This window comes from Pogona vitticeps, chromosome 2, assembly GCF_051106095.1.
Source record: "Pogona vitticeps strain Pit_001003342236 chromosome 2, PviZW2.1, whole genome shotgun sequence".
In the NCBI taxonomy this organism is placed as follows: Eukaryota; Metazoa; Chordata; class Lepidosauria; order Squamata; family Agamidae; genus Pogona; species Pogona vitticeps.
In genome coordinates this window covers 108,988,557-109,003,267 of record NC_135784.1, presented here as the reverse complement: position 1 = coordinate 109,003,267, position 14,711 = coordinate 108,988,557, and the positions used below count along the sequence as shown (strand labels likewise).

At 42.2% G+C, this 14,711-nt stretch overlaps 1 protein-coding gene across 6 annotated transcripts in view; it reads left to right on the top strand.

Annotated features, from left to right (window-relative positions):
* Positions 1-14,154, top strand: part of JAKMIP2 (janus kinase and microtubule interacting protein 2) — a 148,503-nt gene extending 134,349 nt beyond the window's left edge. For 2 of the 6 annotated variants that reach the window (XM_020806646.3, XM_078385779.1), the window contains exons 17-22: positions 556-624; positions 744-821; positions 4,906-5,109; positions 5,676-5,741; positions 8,246-8,317; positions 10,784-12,498. In XM_020806646.3, the coding sequence (XP_020662305.1) occupies positions 556-624; positions 744-821; positions 4,906-5,109; positions 5,676-5,741; positions 8,246-8,296 (468 nt within the window). In that variant the 3' untranslated portion in view covers positions 8,297-8,317; positions 10,784-12,498. Of the gene's footprint in view, positions 1-555; positions 625-743; positions 822-4,905; positions 5,110-5,675; positions 5,742-8,245; positions 8,318-8,506; positions 8,551-10,783 lie in introns of all 6 variants that reach the window. The other 4 variants (XR_002301735.3, XR_013541906.1, XM_072990222.2 and 1 more) reach the window with 4 other exon arrangements.
* The last annotated feature ends 557 nt before the right edge of the window (positions 14,155-14,711 follow it).

The following is a 14,711-nucleotide window of genomic DNA, read 5'->3' as shown; positions in this document are numbered from 1 at the left end:
GGCACTCTGGTGTGGTCTGAGGGACTGAGAACGCTCTAAAACATCTGGAGGCCAGAAGTTCCCTGATGGAAAATGTTTGGTTTTTTTGACCTGCAGGTCCCAGAATCGCACATCCAGATGTTGCACCAGCTGCAAACCTCTGAACATTATAGTCCAAAACATATCTGGTGAAAGATAGGCTTTGGCTGGACTTAGTAGTGGAACATGTTTGGAGTGCTTGGGATGTAAACTGTACTAATATCAAAGCACTTCTGGGCATGCTTAGGTTTCCTTTCTTTTAGCACTGAGCCACCACATCCTGCACACCTTTCATATGAGATTAAAGAGTAGGCATTTCAGATCAGAAGTGTGGCATTCACCAACGTTTGAACCTTGAACCTCTGTTCTCACCAACAAAGAGCAACGGCAATCACCTACAGACAAACTTTCCTCGTCTGACCTTACTATTGGTGAAATACAAAGAAAACATGTTGGAAGCCTTCGTGTCTGTTTCTCATTTTGACAGTAACAATGAAAGGTGATGTAAATAACATATTGGCATTGTTGTTCTTGTAGTGGATACAGCAGATTGAAGGGGCTGAAGCAGCTCTACACCAGAAGATGATGGAACTGGAGAGTGATATGGTAGGACAAAACACGCCCTGGTCTTCTTTTTTTGTCATCCTGTCCTATCTCCTACACAACATACGAAATGTGTCACATTTTTCTTGCATTGTATGTGTGTTCTTCATTATTTATTACAGGAGCAGTTCTGTAAAATAAAAGGCTATCTAGAGGAAGAACTAGACTATAGGAAACAAGCTCTTGACCAAGCCTATATGGTAAGTTGAAGGCAAGTTCTGGAACAATCACACACATTCCAGAACACAACTTCTTTTGGGTACCTCAATACTAAATGCATATACTTGGTAGTATTTGTTATGATCTCAGTCGCAGTGACTTCCAAGACTTGGAAAAGATTTTTTTTTTCATACTGGAACTCCCAGGATGCCATAACCAGTATCTCCAGTCTTTACTTTTTTTTCCAAGCTCTGATGACCTCTGGCTGGTTGATTGAGATAGAATTTATTTATTTATTTATTTATTTATTTATTTATTTATTTATTTATTTATTTATTTATTTATTTATTTATTTATTTATTTATACCCCACCCATCTAGACCTAAACCCCACCCATCTAGACCTAAGACTACCCTGGGTGGCTGACAATAAAAAAATAGAATAAAAACAATATAATAAAATAAAAAACAACAATAGTAATATAGTTCACAATGGGTCAAGTGATGACAGGATGGAAAACCTGACTAAAGAGCCAAGTCTTAAGTTTGCTCTTAAAAATACCCAGCAAATGAGCCAGACAAATCTCTGGGGGCAGACTGTTCCAAAGGCGAGGAGCCACTGCCGAGAAGGGCTGGTTTCTTGTTCCTTCTCTCCAGGCCTCCCTCGGCAATAGGCCCCTCAGCCACCCTTCCTGGCTAGAATGAGTGATTTGGGTAGATCTAGCTGGGAGGAGGTGTTCCGCTAGATATTGAGGTCCTAGTTTAGGGCTTTATATGTCATCATTAACACTTTGAAATCAATGCGGAAACGAATGAGCAGTCAATGCAAGGCAGCCAGAGTGGGGGAAATATGCTGATATTTTCTCATCCCACTGAGAAGTCTGGCCACCACATTCTGCACCATTTGAAGCTTCCACATCAATCTCAAAGGTAGCCCCATGTAGAGTGCATTATAGTAGTCTGACCTCAAGATTACAAGCGCATGGACCAGAGTGGTGAGTGCCCCAACATCAAGATAGGGACGCAGCTGGGCAATCCACCACAGATGGACATCAGCAGAGCGGACCACAGACGCCACCTGGGTTTCCATGGTGAGCGCCAGATCCAGATGGACCCCCAAGCTGTGAACCTCACTCTTCATGATGAGAGTCACTCCCCCAAAAGAGAGGGAGTTTCCCAAACCACCAATAGAGGGGACACCCACCCTCAGGACCTCTGTCTTGCCCGGGTTCAGCCTCAGTCCATTCTCCTGCATCCATTGCAGTACAGCCTCCAGGCAGCACTGAAGGGAAGGAATGGCATCCACTGTGGTTGGAGAAAAGGAGATGTAGAGCTGAGTGTGATCAGCGTACTGATGGCACAAAGCCCCACACCCCCTGATGACCCCGCCCAACGGCCTCATGTAGATATTAAACGGCATTGGGGAGATAATCGAGCCCTGAGGAACTCCACAATTGAGTCTCGACAGGGCTGAAACACTCTCCCCAAGCTGTACTCTCTGAGGATAGTCCTCCAAGAAGGAGCAGAGCCAGGCAAACGCCAGACCACCGATCCCCAGTTCGGAGAGTCTCCCCAGGAGGATACCATGGTCAACGGTATCGAAGGCGGCTGAGATAGCGAGGAGGACCAACAAAGACATTTTGCCTCTGTCAGCCTCCCTTGACAGATCATCAAACAGTGTAACAGTGCCATTTCCATACTGTGGTGGGGCCTGAAGCCCAACTGGATTGGATCCAGGGCATTGGCTTCATCCAAAAGAGCCTGGAGCTGGTCAGCCACCACCTCCTCTACCACTTTGCTGAGGAAAGAAACATTGGCGACGGGCCTATAATTGCCAATGTTGTCTGCCACCAAACTTGGTTTCTTCCATATGGACCTAATGATTGTCTCCTTGAGGGCAAGGGGAACCTTGCCATCCTGGAGAAACCCATTAATTATTGCCATGGCCCATTTGGCTGTTGTAGGCCTGGCTGCTTTGATTAGCCAGGCCAGGCAAGGGCCAAGGGAGGAAGTGGTAGCCTGGCAGCGATCAAGCGCTTTGTCCACCATATCTGGTGTCACAGGCTGAAAGAGATCTGAGTCTCATCGGGCAAGGTGGAGCGCTGGACGTCTCTGCTTGATATACTGTGTTCAAAAAGGGAGAGAGCTCCTGGCAGATGGCCTCTACTTTAGATTTTTAAAATGCTGCAAATTGGTCAGGTGAAATACTAGTAGAAGGCCCATCACCCAGACCAATTCCGGATAGATCGTGAACTATACGGAAAAGTTCCGCCTGCTGATTTGAAGCTTCGCTTATCCAGACAGCGAAGTGAGCTCGACTGGCAACCCTCACCTTAGTAAGGTAGTGGTTAGTTGCGATCCTGACAGCTTTCCGATTATGTTCCGTTGGGTCCCATCTCCAATTTCACTCTAGCCTTCTCCTGTTTTGTTTCATAGCGCGCAGCTTCTGGTTAAACCAGGGCACTGGCTGAGCTCTCCAATGGAGAGGACATTTAGGAGCAATTGTGTCAACAGTCCTGGTGGCGGCAGCTAGCCAGCCATCAACCAGAGCCTTGACACAAGCGCCAGTCAGATCAGCCAGAATCTCTCTCATGGGTTCCTGGAATCCTATAGGATCCGTAACTTTAGAGGGCGGACCATTAAAATAGGTCTTTGCTCCCTGCGGGGAGGGACAGCCACTGAAAGGCTACATTTTATTAGGTGATGAAATCACACTCACTCCACTCAGTGGAGAACACCAGGTCTAGCGTGTGACCACCCACGTGGGTGGGACCGTTAACATGTAGGGACATGTCCAAGGAAGCCATGGTTTCCAAGAACTCAAGAGCCAGGCAAGAAATCTCTGCCTCCGCATGGATGTTTAAATCACCCAAGACCAGAAGCCTAGGGAATTCCAACAGTGTCACAGAGACAAAGTCCACCAGCTCCTGTAAGGAAACGGCTGGGTCGCAGGGAGCACAGTAACCCAGAAAGATCCCAATACCATCCCTGGCCCCAATCGACACATGAAGGGCCTCCAGACCTGGCTTCAACACTGTAGAGCACCTAACAACCTCCAGAGTGTTTCTATAAGCAATGGCTACTCCCCCCCCCCGCCCCTCCAGTCTACCCTGGTGCTGGACTGCATAACCGAGATGACAGGCAAGAGTCAATGGAACACTCCCTTCCCCCCCCCCCCCAATTCAAGTTTTGGTTATGCATGCCAGGTCTGCATCATCCTCCAGAATAAGGTCTTGGATAATCTGGGATTTGTTGAATACAGACCTGGCATTCAAAAGCACCAGATTTAGAGTGGAGGGACAGCTGATCTGACTACCTTGCGACTGATGGTTGGTCACAGTGCCAGAACAGTGAACAGCCTTCAAACATCTGTTCACCATTCTTCTGAAATGAGTAGGAACTGTGCCATCGCCATACCTTCCTCTACCTGTAATCACTCGGATATTCAAAGGACCCCCGCTTGGGGGGGGGGGCAAGCCTTCCCCTCCATTTCAAACAAAATAAAATAAAAAGAAAAGACCAAAAATATACCAAATTAATAAAAGTAAACAATACAATGGTAACAAGTTTAACAAAATTAATCCAAACCATAACATAACATAAAAATACACATTTAAATTAAACAATAATCAAATTCAACAACTTAAAAATTAAAACTTTAAAAAGAAAGGGAATACAAAGAAGAACTCACTCCGCATTTCTTTCTGTAGTGGGGAGATGCAACTTTGTATGTGTGTTGTATATGTGAGCTCCCTCAAGCACAAAGCTTCCTGTTCAGTAAACAGCAGCACATATTCCTATGTGCAGTGCAATGATGTGAATGGGAAAATCTAAAAGGGGTTGTCAGCATTTGAAGTCTAAAAACTCGGGGGGGGGGGGGAAAAGATAAGACAGAAAAGTAAAGAGAAGACACATAGGCAAATATTTTGAAAATCAAAGAGGAATAGTAGGTAGGTTTTCACCAATATTTAGTCACAGGCATAAGACAGACTTTTCATTTTCCTTTTACCTCATCATCTCTGGGTGTCTGAGCTCTTCTACTTGATAACTTTAAAATATGGATCAAAAGCACAGTTTTGTATGGGGTGACATCCCCCTAACTAAATTTTATTGTTTCGTGGCTTAGAGAATCCAGGAGCTTGAAGCCACCTTATATAATGCTTTGCAGCAAGAAACAGTAATAAAGTTTGGAGAACTGCTCAGTGAGAAACAGCAAGAAGAACTTAGGACCGCAGTAGAAAAATTAAGACGGCAGATGCTAAGAAAAAGCAGAGAATATGACTGCCAAATCCTACAGGAGAGAATGGAGTTGCTTCAGCAGGCACATCAGGTGAGTTTCCGTTTTCTATTTATTTATTGTGTAAGAGCAGACTTTCTTATCACTGTTGCGTGGACAGAGTACTGTGTTTGCCTTGAAAAATAACATTTGCAATCCTGGCAAAGCCGAGCAGTTAAAAAGTCCCACCAGTGAGAATCCAATGAGGTACTTTAGCTGGATGCCACTGCTTATGCCAGAATCAATGACCTTACAACATTCCTGCAGGACCCCAAGTACATTCAAGAATCCTGGAAAGTCTTCTGGAGTGGATCTTTTGGCACCATGGAGGTCCACAAAATGAGGAAGAGGGCAAGGAGTTCCTATCTCAATAGCATTTGATATCAATACATAGCTCTGGATCTTGGTTATTGATGTTTACTCTGATTTGGAAATAAGGACATACTTAACCTCACTCAACAGAAGTCAAAGGAAATCAAACTTGCATTTGCATTTCCTCCATAATCACAAATGCATTTCGTATCTTGACATTTTTGGTTTGGAAAGGGTAAATTAATTTTCTTCAGCCAAAATACATCCAGTCTAAGGGGTTTTTCTGTGTTTATTTGTTTAACTTCTAGAGGATTCGAGATTTGGAAGATAAGACTGACATCCAGAAGAGACAGATCAAGGATTTAGAAGAAAAGGTTGGTTGATTTACCTATTTCTGTATTTCTGAGATTGGCTTTTTGAAAATGTTATAATCTCCAACTAGTCTTACCATTGTACGAGGTGGGAGTTAACCCTTCTGCCATTTTGCTTTTTTAAAGAAAAAAGCTTGACAGGTTCAGTGACTTTTTCAGGTGTTTCCCTGTAAACCTTGCCTGATCAGTGGTTATTGTTAGAGTTGAGCTGAAATGCTTCTTTCTCCGTTTACAGAATAGGGAGGCATCTGTGAAATTTATGAGGGGGTGGAAATATAAGCAGCAAAAAATCTGTCCCACTGGTCCACAGGAGTTTTCATCCTCACCATTGCTGGTTGGATGCCATTGTCCTTCCGCAACTTTTTCTTTACCCAGAAGACTTACTTACTTACTTACTTACTTACTTACTTACTTACTTACTTACTTACTTACTTACTTACTTACTTACTTACTTACTTATTTATACCCCGCCTGTCTAGACCATGTCTACTCGGGGCGGCTTACATTAGTAAGGGTAGCAAGCTTATTGCTTCTTATTCATTCTGACCTGGCTTCAAGATGCCACATCTGAAAGAGTGCAGAAGAAATAAATGCTTCTTTGCTTTCACTCTTCCATCTTCTGAAGGAACTTTGAAGAACAATGCCCAGTAATAGCAATTCCCATCAGATTTTTAAAAGTGAATGATGGGGGTGGGGGCGCTACCATTTCAGAAAATTTCCCACCTATTCCAACCTTCAGTCTGAGTCAAAAGCTGTACTGCAGGGGTGGACAAAGTGTGGCTCTGCTTTTACAGTCCTAAAAGCTGCCTCTTGTAATAAGAAAACTGAACTGCAGTTTCCAGAAATCTTCAGGAGTGGCACTCAACACACTGTTTGATGCCTACAGATACTGGTTTTTAAAACACGGAAGTAGGCTTCTAGCCACTTGGTCTCCAGATAAATCAAAATTCCCTACTCCTGTTCCAATGGAGATCAAATACTATTGTACCATGTTGAGAATAATAAAATAAAAGGCATTGGCCTGAGATTAGCTTGTGATCTAGATTTGAGAAATCTTGCTTATGTACTGTATAGATGGTATTTCTCTTTAATTTTAATTAAATTCTGCCCTTTTGTATCTCAATAGTTTTTTCCTAGTGTTGACTCATTGCTAAATGAACAGCAAGTACAGTTGTGCCCCGCTTAACGATTACCCCGCATTACAACGAATCCGCTTCACAACAATGTTTTTGTGATCGCAATTGCGATTGCAAAACGATGTTTTAAATGGGGGAATTTCGCTGTGCGATGATCGGTTCCCTGTTTCGGGAACTGATTCTTCGCATTACGACGATCAAAACAGCTGATTGTCAGGTTTTCAAAATGGCCACCAGGTGCTCAAAATGGCTTCCCGCTGTGCTTAGGGACGGATTCCTCACTATACAGGCACCGAAAATGGCTGCCGTATGGAGGATCTTCACTGAACAGTAAGTTTTTAGCCCACTGGAACGCATTAACCGGGTTTTAATGCGTTTCAATGGGCTTTTTTTCCACTTTGCGATGTTTTCGTTCTACTTTCGCTGGAACAAATTAACATAGTTAAGTGAGGCACCACTGTAATTCCTTTCTTAGTAGCAAAGAGATTTTAACTGAAAAAGTTATTCAGCCTTTAATCTCCACATAAAAGCAAAATAGTGGCATAGTCTACTTATGCCATCATGCTGGAAATTGTTTTAGTGAAGGGACTCAACATGAAAGATTTTCTATTTAGTTTAAGCACTATATTCGTAATAGAAAGGTTATCCCTGTTTTAAAGATTATTTCTGCATCCTCATTCTTCCACTACATTTTTCCCTCCAACGTGGACTGTACAAATGAAAGTCCTAACTCAGTATTATGATCTAAACCTAACTACCCAGTGCATTGAAGGAAGGAAAAATATCGGAACACTTGTGCACTGTGACTGGGTCCTTCCCATAAAATGAGTACAGAGTTCTACATGTGCATATCAGAATTTATACAAACACACAGACTTCTTGATAAGACCAGATCTTCAACTGCTGAAGATCTGTGTAGGCTTTTGGTCTCAGTGGTAACACAATGTGTAATAATGTTAATGAAATTAACTAGTGTGATGCCATTGTACTAGATAAAAAGTCTGCTGGATTTGTAATTATTTTACAGTGCATATTTATTCAGAGGTAAGCCCCACTGATTTCAATGGGACTTACTCCAAGGTAAGCATGGATTGCAGCTTGAATCTTTGGCCTAACTGTGTGGCTCTCTACAATGTCCTAACAGTTACAGCAGTACAACAATGGAACTAGTTATCTCAGGAGGTAGTGAGGGCTTCAGTGTTGGAGGCATTCATGAGGAACTTAGACAACTACCTGGCAGATATCCTTTGATTTTTTATTCCTGTAAAGAGCAGGGGGGTGGATTTGGTGGCCTTAAAGGCTCCTTCCAACTCCATTAGTCTATAATTCTATGAACTATTTACCCTTTCTCTTCTTCTTCTTCTTCTGCAGTTTCTTTTCCTGTTCTTGTTCTTCTCTCTTGCCTTTATTCTTTGGCCTTGATGTCAATGTGCCTCTTGGAAGGTAAGAATATAATTCCTTTATCTTTGCTTAAAAAGTTGGAGAGCTGAGACTTTTTTTTCTGAGTTCATATCCAAAGCGGCACATTTTAGTGAATAACTGAACCCAAGGAGTGGTGGAGAAGAATGACGATAAATTAAGCAACCTTCATCCCCTTCACCAACAGCTATTTTTTTCTCACATTTTATATAGGCCAACTTGAGTTTCCCACAGGAGACTGCGGCAATGTACTTGAGGTAAAATGCATATTAATTGGTTTGTGGGTGTAAATTCAAGATATCTTCGGCGGACACAGAAAAAAAAGTAACATGCATGTAACAGGACACACTGGTGGAACGTTTCTGTTTTTCAGGATGTATATGGAGTTCTAGCCCAGCAGTGGGTGTTGTGTAGCCAGTATAAAACTCCCCAAGGCATTTTTGCTAGAGTCACACCAAGAATCTAGCTTCTGTTCTCTAAACCAGTGGTTCTTAACCTTTGTTACTCGGATGTTTTTGAACTGCAGCTCCCAGAAACACCAGCCAGCACAGTTGGTGGTGAAGGCTTCTGGGAGTTGCAGTCCAAAACTCCTGAGTAACCCAAGGTTAAGAACCAGTGCTCTAAACAACCACACACATTTTTTGCTTATGCTGCACTTTCCTTCACACCAGCTGTTAGTAACCAAGAATCTCAAAAAGAAGCCTTTATTTGAAGTGACTGGTTAAAGGTGCAGGATAAAACACAGCTGCCATGTTTTGGCTTATCTGCACATATTTAGAGCATAAGAGGTTTATGAATGATTTTCTCCGAATGAACAGCCAAATTGGGAAAATATTAACAACTTCTAAACAGAAGGATTGATGTCTTCCAATGAAAGATAAAGCAAGTCCGGTAACACTTGATTCCTTTGTCAGCTCTCCTGGGTAACTGGTGGCATATCATACGATGTCATATTGTAGTATGATGAGTCAGAACCACAGAGAGACAGCTGTGGGGGCTGATATGACCTAGAACTGCTTGGGGAGGGGCAAAGAGAGGAATTGATGTGCAAGAGAGAAGAGGAGGTTGGAAGAAGATAGGAGGAGACTACTAGGCAGGAGGAAGAGCTATAAAAGACAAAACAAAGGTTTGGAGGAAGAAGAGGGCAAGGAGAGATGTAAATGCATGTAAGTACTGTCATTATAGTAGATTGTGGGGGCGGGCAGTTTCTGCAGTTACAGAGGCTAGATAAAAGAGAAGCCAGAACAAGGATTACAGAGCCACATGGGACTGAGGAAAAGCAAAGGAGGTCAAAGAGAGATGCTAGAAAAAGTTCCCATTCATGCTTTACTGCAAAATATTTCCATGGAGGCACTGGTTATTTCCCACCAAGTGAGGCATGAACTTGTAATCAGTGATGTAACGGGTGAGCCAAAAAAGAGAAATGAAATGTACTTGTTAGTACCAGCTACTCCCTGATCTCAGTGGCAGATACAATTATCTACCTGGAGAAAGGGTAACTTATTTTCTCATCCTCTCTTTGACAAAGATGCAATGATTTATGAAAGCTATAGAAACACTTAAATGACAATTTGGTAAGATGAAAGGTGACTGGTAAGTGCACTAACCATGTTTCAATGAACCCGTTTCATATCCTGTACAAGGACATTTCTGCTTATAAGAGACTCTTGGCTTGTGTATACGCATTGATCTGTTATTTAAACACCAGCATATACTGACTAGTTTCAGCAAGAACACAGATCAAACATACTTGTCTGGATTATATTCACAATCCAGTGAAGCTTAACAATGGGAGACACAGGTAACTAATAGACTGAAGAAAGGGAGGGGTGTCCCCAACCATTGCATGAAGAAATAACATGACCCTCAATTCATCAGCCATAAGGAGTAAGATACTGAAGACATATAAAAAGAAATACTGTATTTCCTAATAGAGCGCGCAGATAAAGTACTAGATTCACTGCCAGAAGATACAGCAATGGCTGCCAGACTGGAATGCTTTCAACACGAATTATGCAAATTATAATTATATAGATTTGTGTAGGATGAATCTAACCTTATAGATTGGGAGGGACAACTACTAGTTACGATGACTGTTGATTAAATCTAGTGTCAAAGGGTTTCTAGTTCTGGATATTAGTTGTTTGGAAACATGGCTAGGAAGTGGCTGCTGCCTCATGTTCTGCTTATGGTCTTTCCAAGGGCACCAAATTGGCCCGAGGTAGGAAGAGAATGGTACACATGGTGAAGTTTCATCTGATTAAGCACAGCTCTTCCTATGCTCCTACTGATACCCGCTACGTTCTTATTTATGTGAGGACCAGAAAACAAAAGGCAATAAACATTATTTTAGTTTTAGTGCTAAATCCTTTTGAGCAACAGGTAACCTCTCTATAGCTTGTCCTGAGGAGGTATGCAGTTTAGAACTGATCAGTCATTTAGTCAATTTAAGCCATCTTTCACCTGTAATGTTTATCTCTTGTTTTCTAGAATGATTCACCACGCAGATAAGTCCTCAGAAGGGCCAATGCTTCCAAACCACAAAGAAGAGAGCACTGTTTACAACCATTTTAAAAGAAAGCAACACCCTGTAGCCGAGACCACTCCCCACCATGATGTTGTTTAAAGCCATTATTATTGAAGATCTGTTACTTGACAGTTCCTGTCTCAAGCTCAAATATATGCTGCACTTAATTAAACTCTATAAGGGGGAGAAGCATATCCCATCCGTGTGTACACAAGGATTCTTTTTTTTTTTTAATTGTTTAAGTTTTTAAAAAATCAGCAAGGAACCGAATTTAGCAGACTGAGTAAAGATATGTCAGGCAAGGAACCAAAGTGACTATGAACAATCTATCCCTGCTGTGCAGGGGGGTTATTTTGAACATAAATGTCAACTTCCCATGAAAGTCTTCAATAATAAAGGGGACAGAGCAGAAGAAGAAATGCGTTGAGAGGTTTAAGAGGACAAGGACAATAAAATGGTCAATTTGGAAAGATGGGCTTTCTTAATACAGGGACTCTTTTTCTCTCTGATTTTAAACTCAGGAACAATGACAGCAGCAATGTGAACAACCGGGAGAAACGTACTCTGTTTCTGCTTCATTATGGGTGGGCAATGGGAGAGAGAAGGTTGGAACGCATGGACCTACTGCCTCCTGGAGCAGCAATCAGGGTCAGGCTAGTGTGAATGACTGACAGGGCGCTTGAGGGTTCCTAACAATGCTGTAGCCTTATGTGTCCTTACCTGTCATCAGGACCCACCCGTGAAGGACAGCTTGTTAGATACGCTTTGCTACATCAGCTGAAGAAGGCAGTGCTCATTCCAGGAACCATCCAACATGCATCTTCGGGAACTGGAATGAGAAGGAAAGGTACTCTCTGACTGAGGAATAGTTCAGTCAGGAAAAAAGCAGATGCCTGTTAATCAGACCTCAACTCCAATGAGTCTCTTCCTTTATTGCCTGTTAATGTTCAAGTGAATTCCTTACAAGCAACTTGTTTTCCTTCGTTACCATTATTTTCTCAGTTGGCTGCATGCACCAAAATGAAGAAGTCCAGGGAACACCCTTTACTATCTTACCGACCCACAGTAAATGCACATCTTGCTGTTGAGGACAGACTTGCATTCATCATTAAGGTCGGCCTTAATGAACTGTTTATCTTCCAGCTGTCTATACATTTCACCCAATTTGCAAGCCGCTTCTGGTGGAAGTACCTCTTCTTCACACAAATGCCTATTTAGAGTCACTTGGCATATATTTCAGAAAGTTCTGGCAACTGGTACTGAGGGAAGATATCACCCCTGCGCCAGAGGTAGAAGTAGAGCCTCATCTGCCCTAATAGCATTAGAAGGATCTCGGCTCTGTTCCCAGGGGTCTCCATTTACCTGCTCACCCATTTCACTATTTTTATGCCTTTTATTCTCCCCTTATAGAAGTAAGAGTTTATCTCTTACCTGTGCACTCACATACTTTAAATGAATCTAGGACTATAAATGCAGCAAGCATAGAATGTGCTCGTGGTCGTCTGCTCCTGAAGTAATATAAGTAATAGTTGTGGTCAACATACGATTTATGCTATGCATTGCTTATCATTCAAAATGGGGTTTACTGTCCAGATTTAGTGAAGCCTCTGGTTTTTGAATGCTGAAATGCTGAAAGAGCACTTTGAGCCACCATGGCTTCCTCACCCTTGCTCCACAGCACCCATTGATGTTATATTAGCCCCGTGTTCACTTGGCTATCTGCTCCTTGAAAATTCAGTCTTTCTGATTATTTAAAAAGCCAGTATTGATGAGACGAACAACACTCCTTCTTACAAGAGAGCTATATGGCACTAGTTTTCTCTCATATCATGAAGGTTTTAGGCATGTCGATCACAACAAAATGTTGAGAATGCAAAGCTTTTAAGTCACGGGTGGTCAACATGTAACCCTCCAGATATTGCTACAGCTCCATCCACCCTCCCTATTTATTGGATATGCTAGCTAGAACTCGGGGGGGGGGGAGGTGTAGGCCAACAAAATGTGTTTCCCAACCCTGCCTATTCCATTTTCCAGCTGTATCTCTGGGATGTGTGTGGGTTACTTCAGGAATTTTCTAATGGTCCACGCTTAGACTAACAAGGCAGGCCACACAATGAGGGATTAGTCATCTAGCTGTGTGGTTCCTGCCCTCTAAAACACTGCTTTGTGTTTATGGTTGCATTACTCAAACCCAAGGCAATAGACTGAAGTGTTGAATGAATGCAGTATCCTTGCACAATATTCCTCAATCACAAATGTGTGCCAAGAAACTTCAAGTTCACTGGTTAGATTCTGCCACCTCAAAAGCCCATGCAAACTGTGTCTGAAATATGGTTACCGTATATTCTAAAAGAGACAAGAACTTCTGGACTCCATAACAGTTAGCTGTATCAGAGATAGCAGCTTCACTGATTGTGACATTCCAATACATCTTTATAGCAAAAACTGAAACTTCTAGTACAGTATACCCTTTTTGGAATGTGAGCCTGGTTTCCAAATGCAGATCTGCACAGAACCATTGTGATGGGCCCCCTGTATTTGCCTTTTTCATTGAGTAACATCATTGCTCTTTCCTACTGCATTCAGCAGGGGCTACTGCTGCAAAGCATCCTGTGGAAATTTGAGATCGAGTTTGCTCCCCAATCCCAAATTTAAATTCATTCCCAAGGGCCTTGCTTGAATGGATGATTGCTCCTTGCACCACAATGGGCTGTATCAGCCATGCAAAGGGTTCAGTAACCCACTTGTCTTTTGCAACATGTCATTACCTCATTTAAAAAAATTCCTGACCTCAATACAAAACAGAACCCTTTTTGTCTTGCTATTGGGTACATGGATTCCATCAAGCCACAGCAAGAAGGCTGTAAAGCTTGTCTGCCTGCAGAATAGTGCTGTGATTTTCTTTGGGGCCTTTTTCTTTGTTTTTTCCAAACTCTTACAGGCAATCCCGTAAGCATGTCTCCCGTGCTGGCAGGCTTTGTGTCACACAAGTAGGGAAGGCAAAGTAGTTGTGCAAGCAGTCCTGGGACCCACTGTGCAAAGGGAAATGCAACAGAGGGAAAAAAATGTAGCACAAAAACTCCATTATGCACATGTAAACCACAATTAGAATTTTGTGTAGAAGTTTAATGCTTTACGCTGTAACTTAACATGAGAAAGTTTCTTCGGCTTGTGTCCCAGTCATGGGCAGCCTGTGGTCTGAGGAAATACAGTTTCAGGTTATTTGCCCCTCCCTCACACAGCATAAACTGCCTGTGTTTTCAGTTGTTCAGTTCACGTTGTTAGACATACTAATAGACATCAGCAGAAATCCCTCTGTGCAACCTAAGCAAAATCATAAATTTCAGTCCATTTCTCACTGGTAAATAAAGACCCCTTGCCCTCATGTATCACAGCAGGGGCTCCCTTATTTACCAATGAGGAACAGACTGAAACTTCCAACTTTACTTTCATTACACAACAGGACTTCAACTATTTACTATTAGCAAATGCTAGACCTGAATATTTTAAAACAAACATACTAGATGAAGATACAGTAGCCATCTGTTTACCAAAGTGTGAATATAGCCTATAACCTACCACAAAGTAAAGAGGCGAACTTTACCATACAGTATCCTGCTTCCTATGACTTCTGGTGATGTGAAAGGACTTCACAGACGACTGGTTTACAAAATATTTACACGCACAGGAATAAGCACTTCTTAAAAGGCGCCGTGTGTTCATTTACTTCCTAAATGCAGTGTTCAATTGCCACCATTTCCCTATCAACAAAAAGTCACATTTCAATCTGTATATAGTACACTCTTAGTAGTGGTTTGTTTTTAGTTTGTCTGGAATTTGTTTTCAAATTCTCTGAGTTATAGATTTGCTAGATCTTCTGTCTAAGGAGTT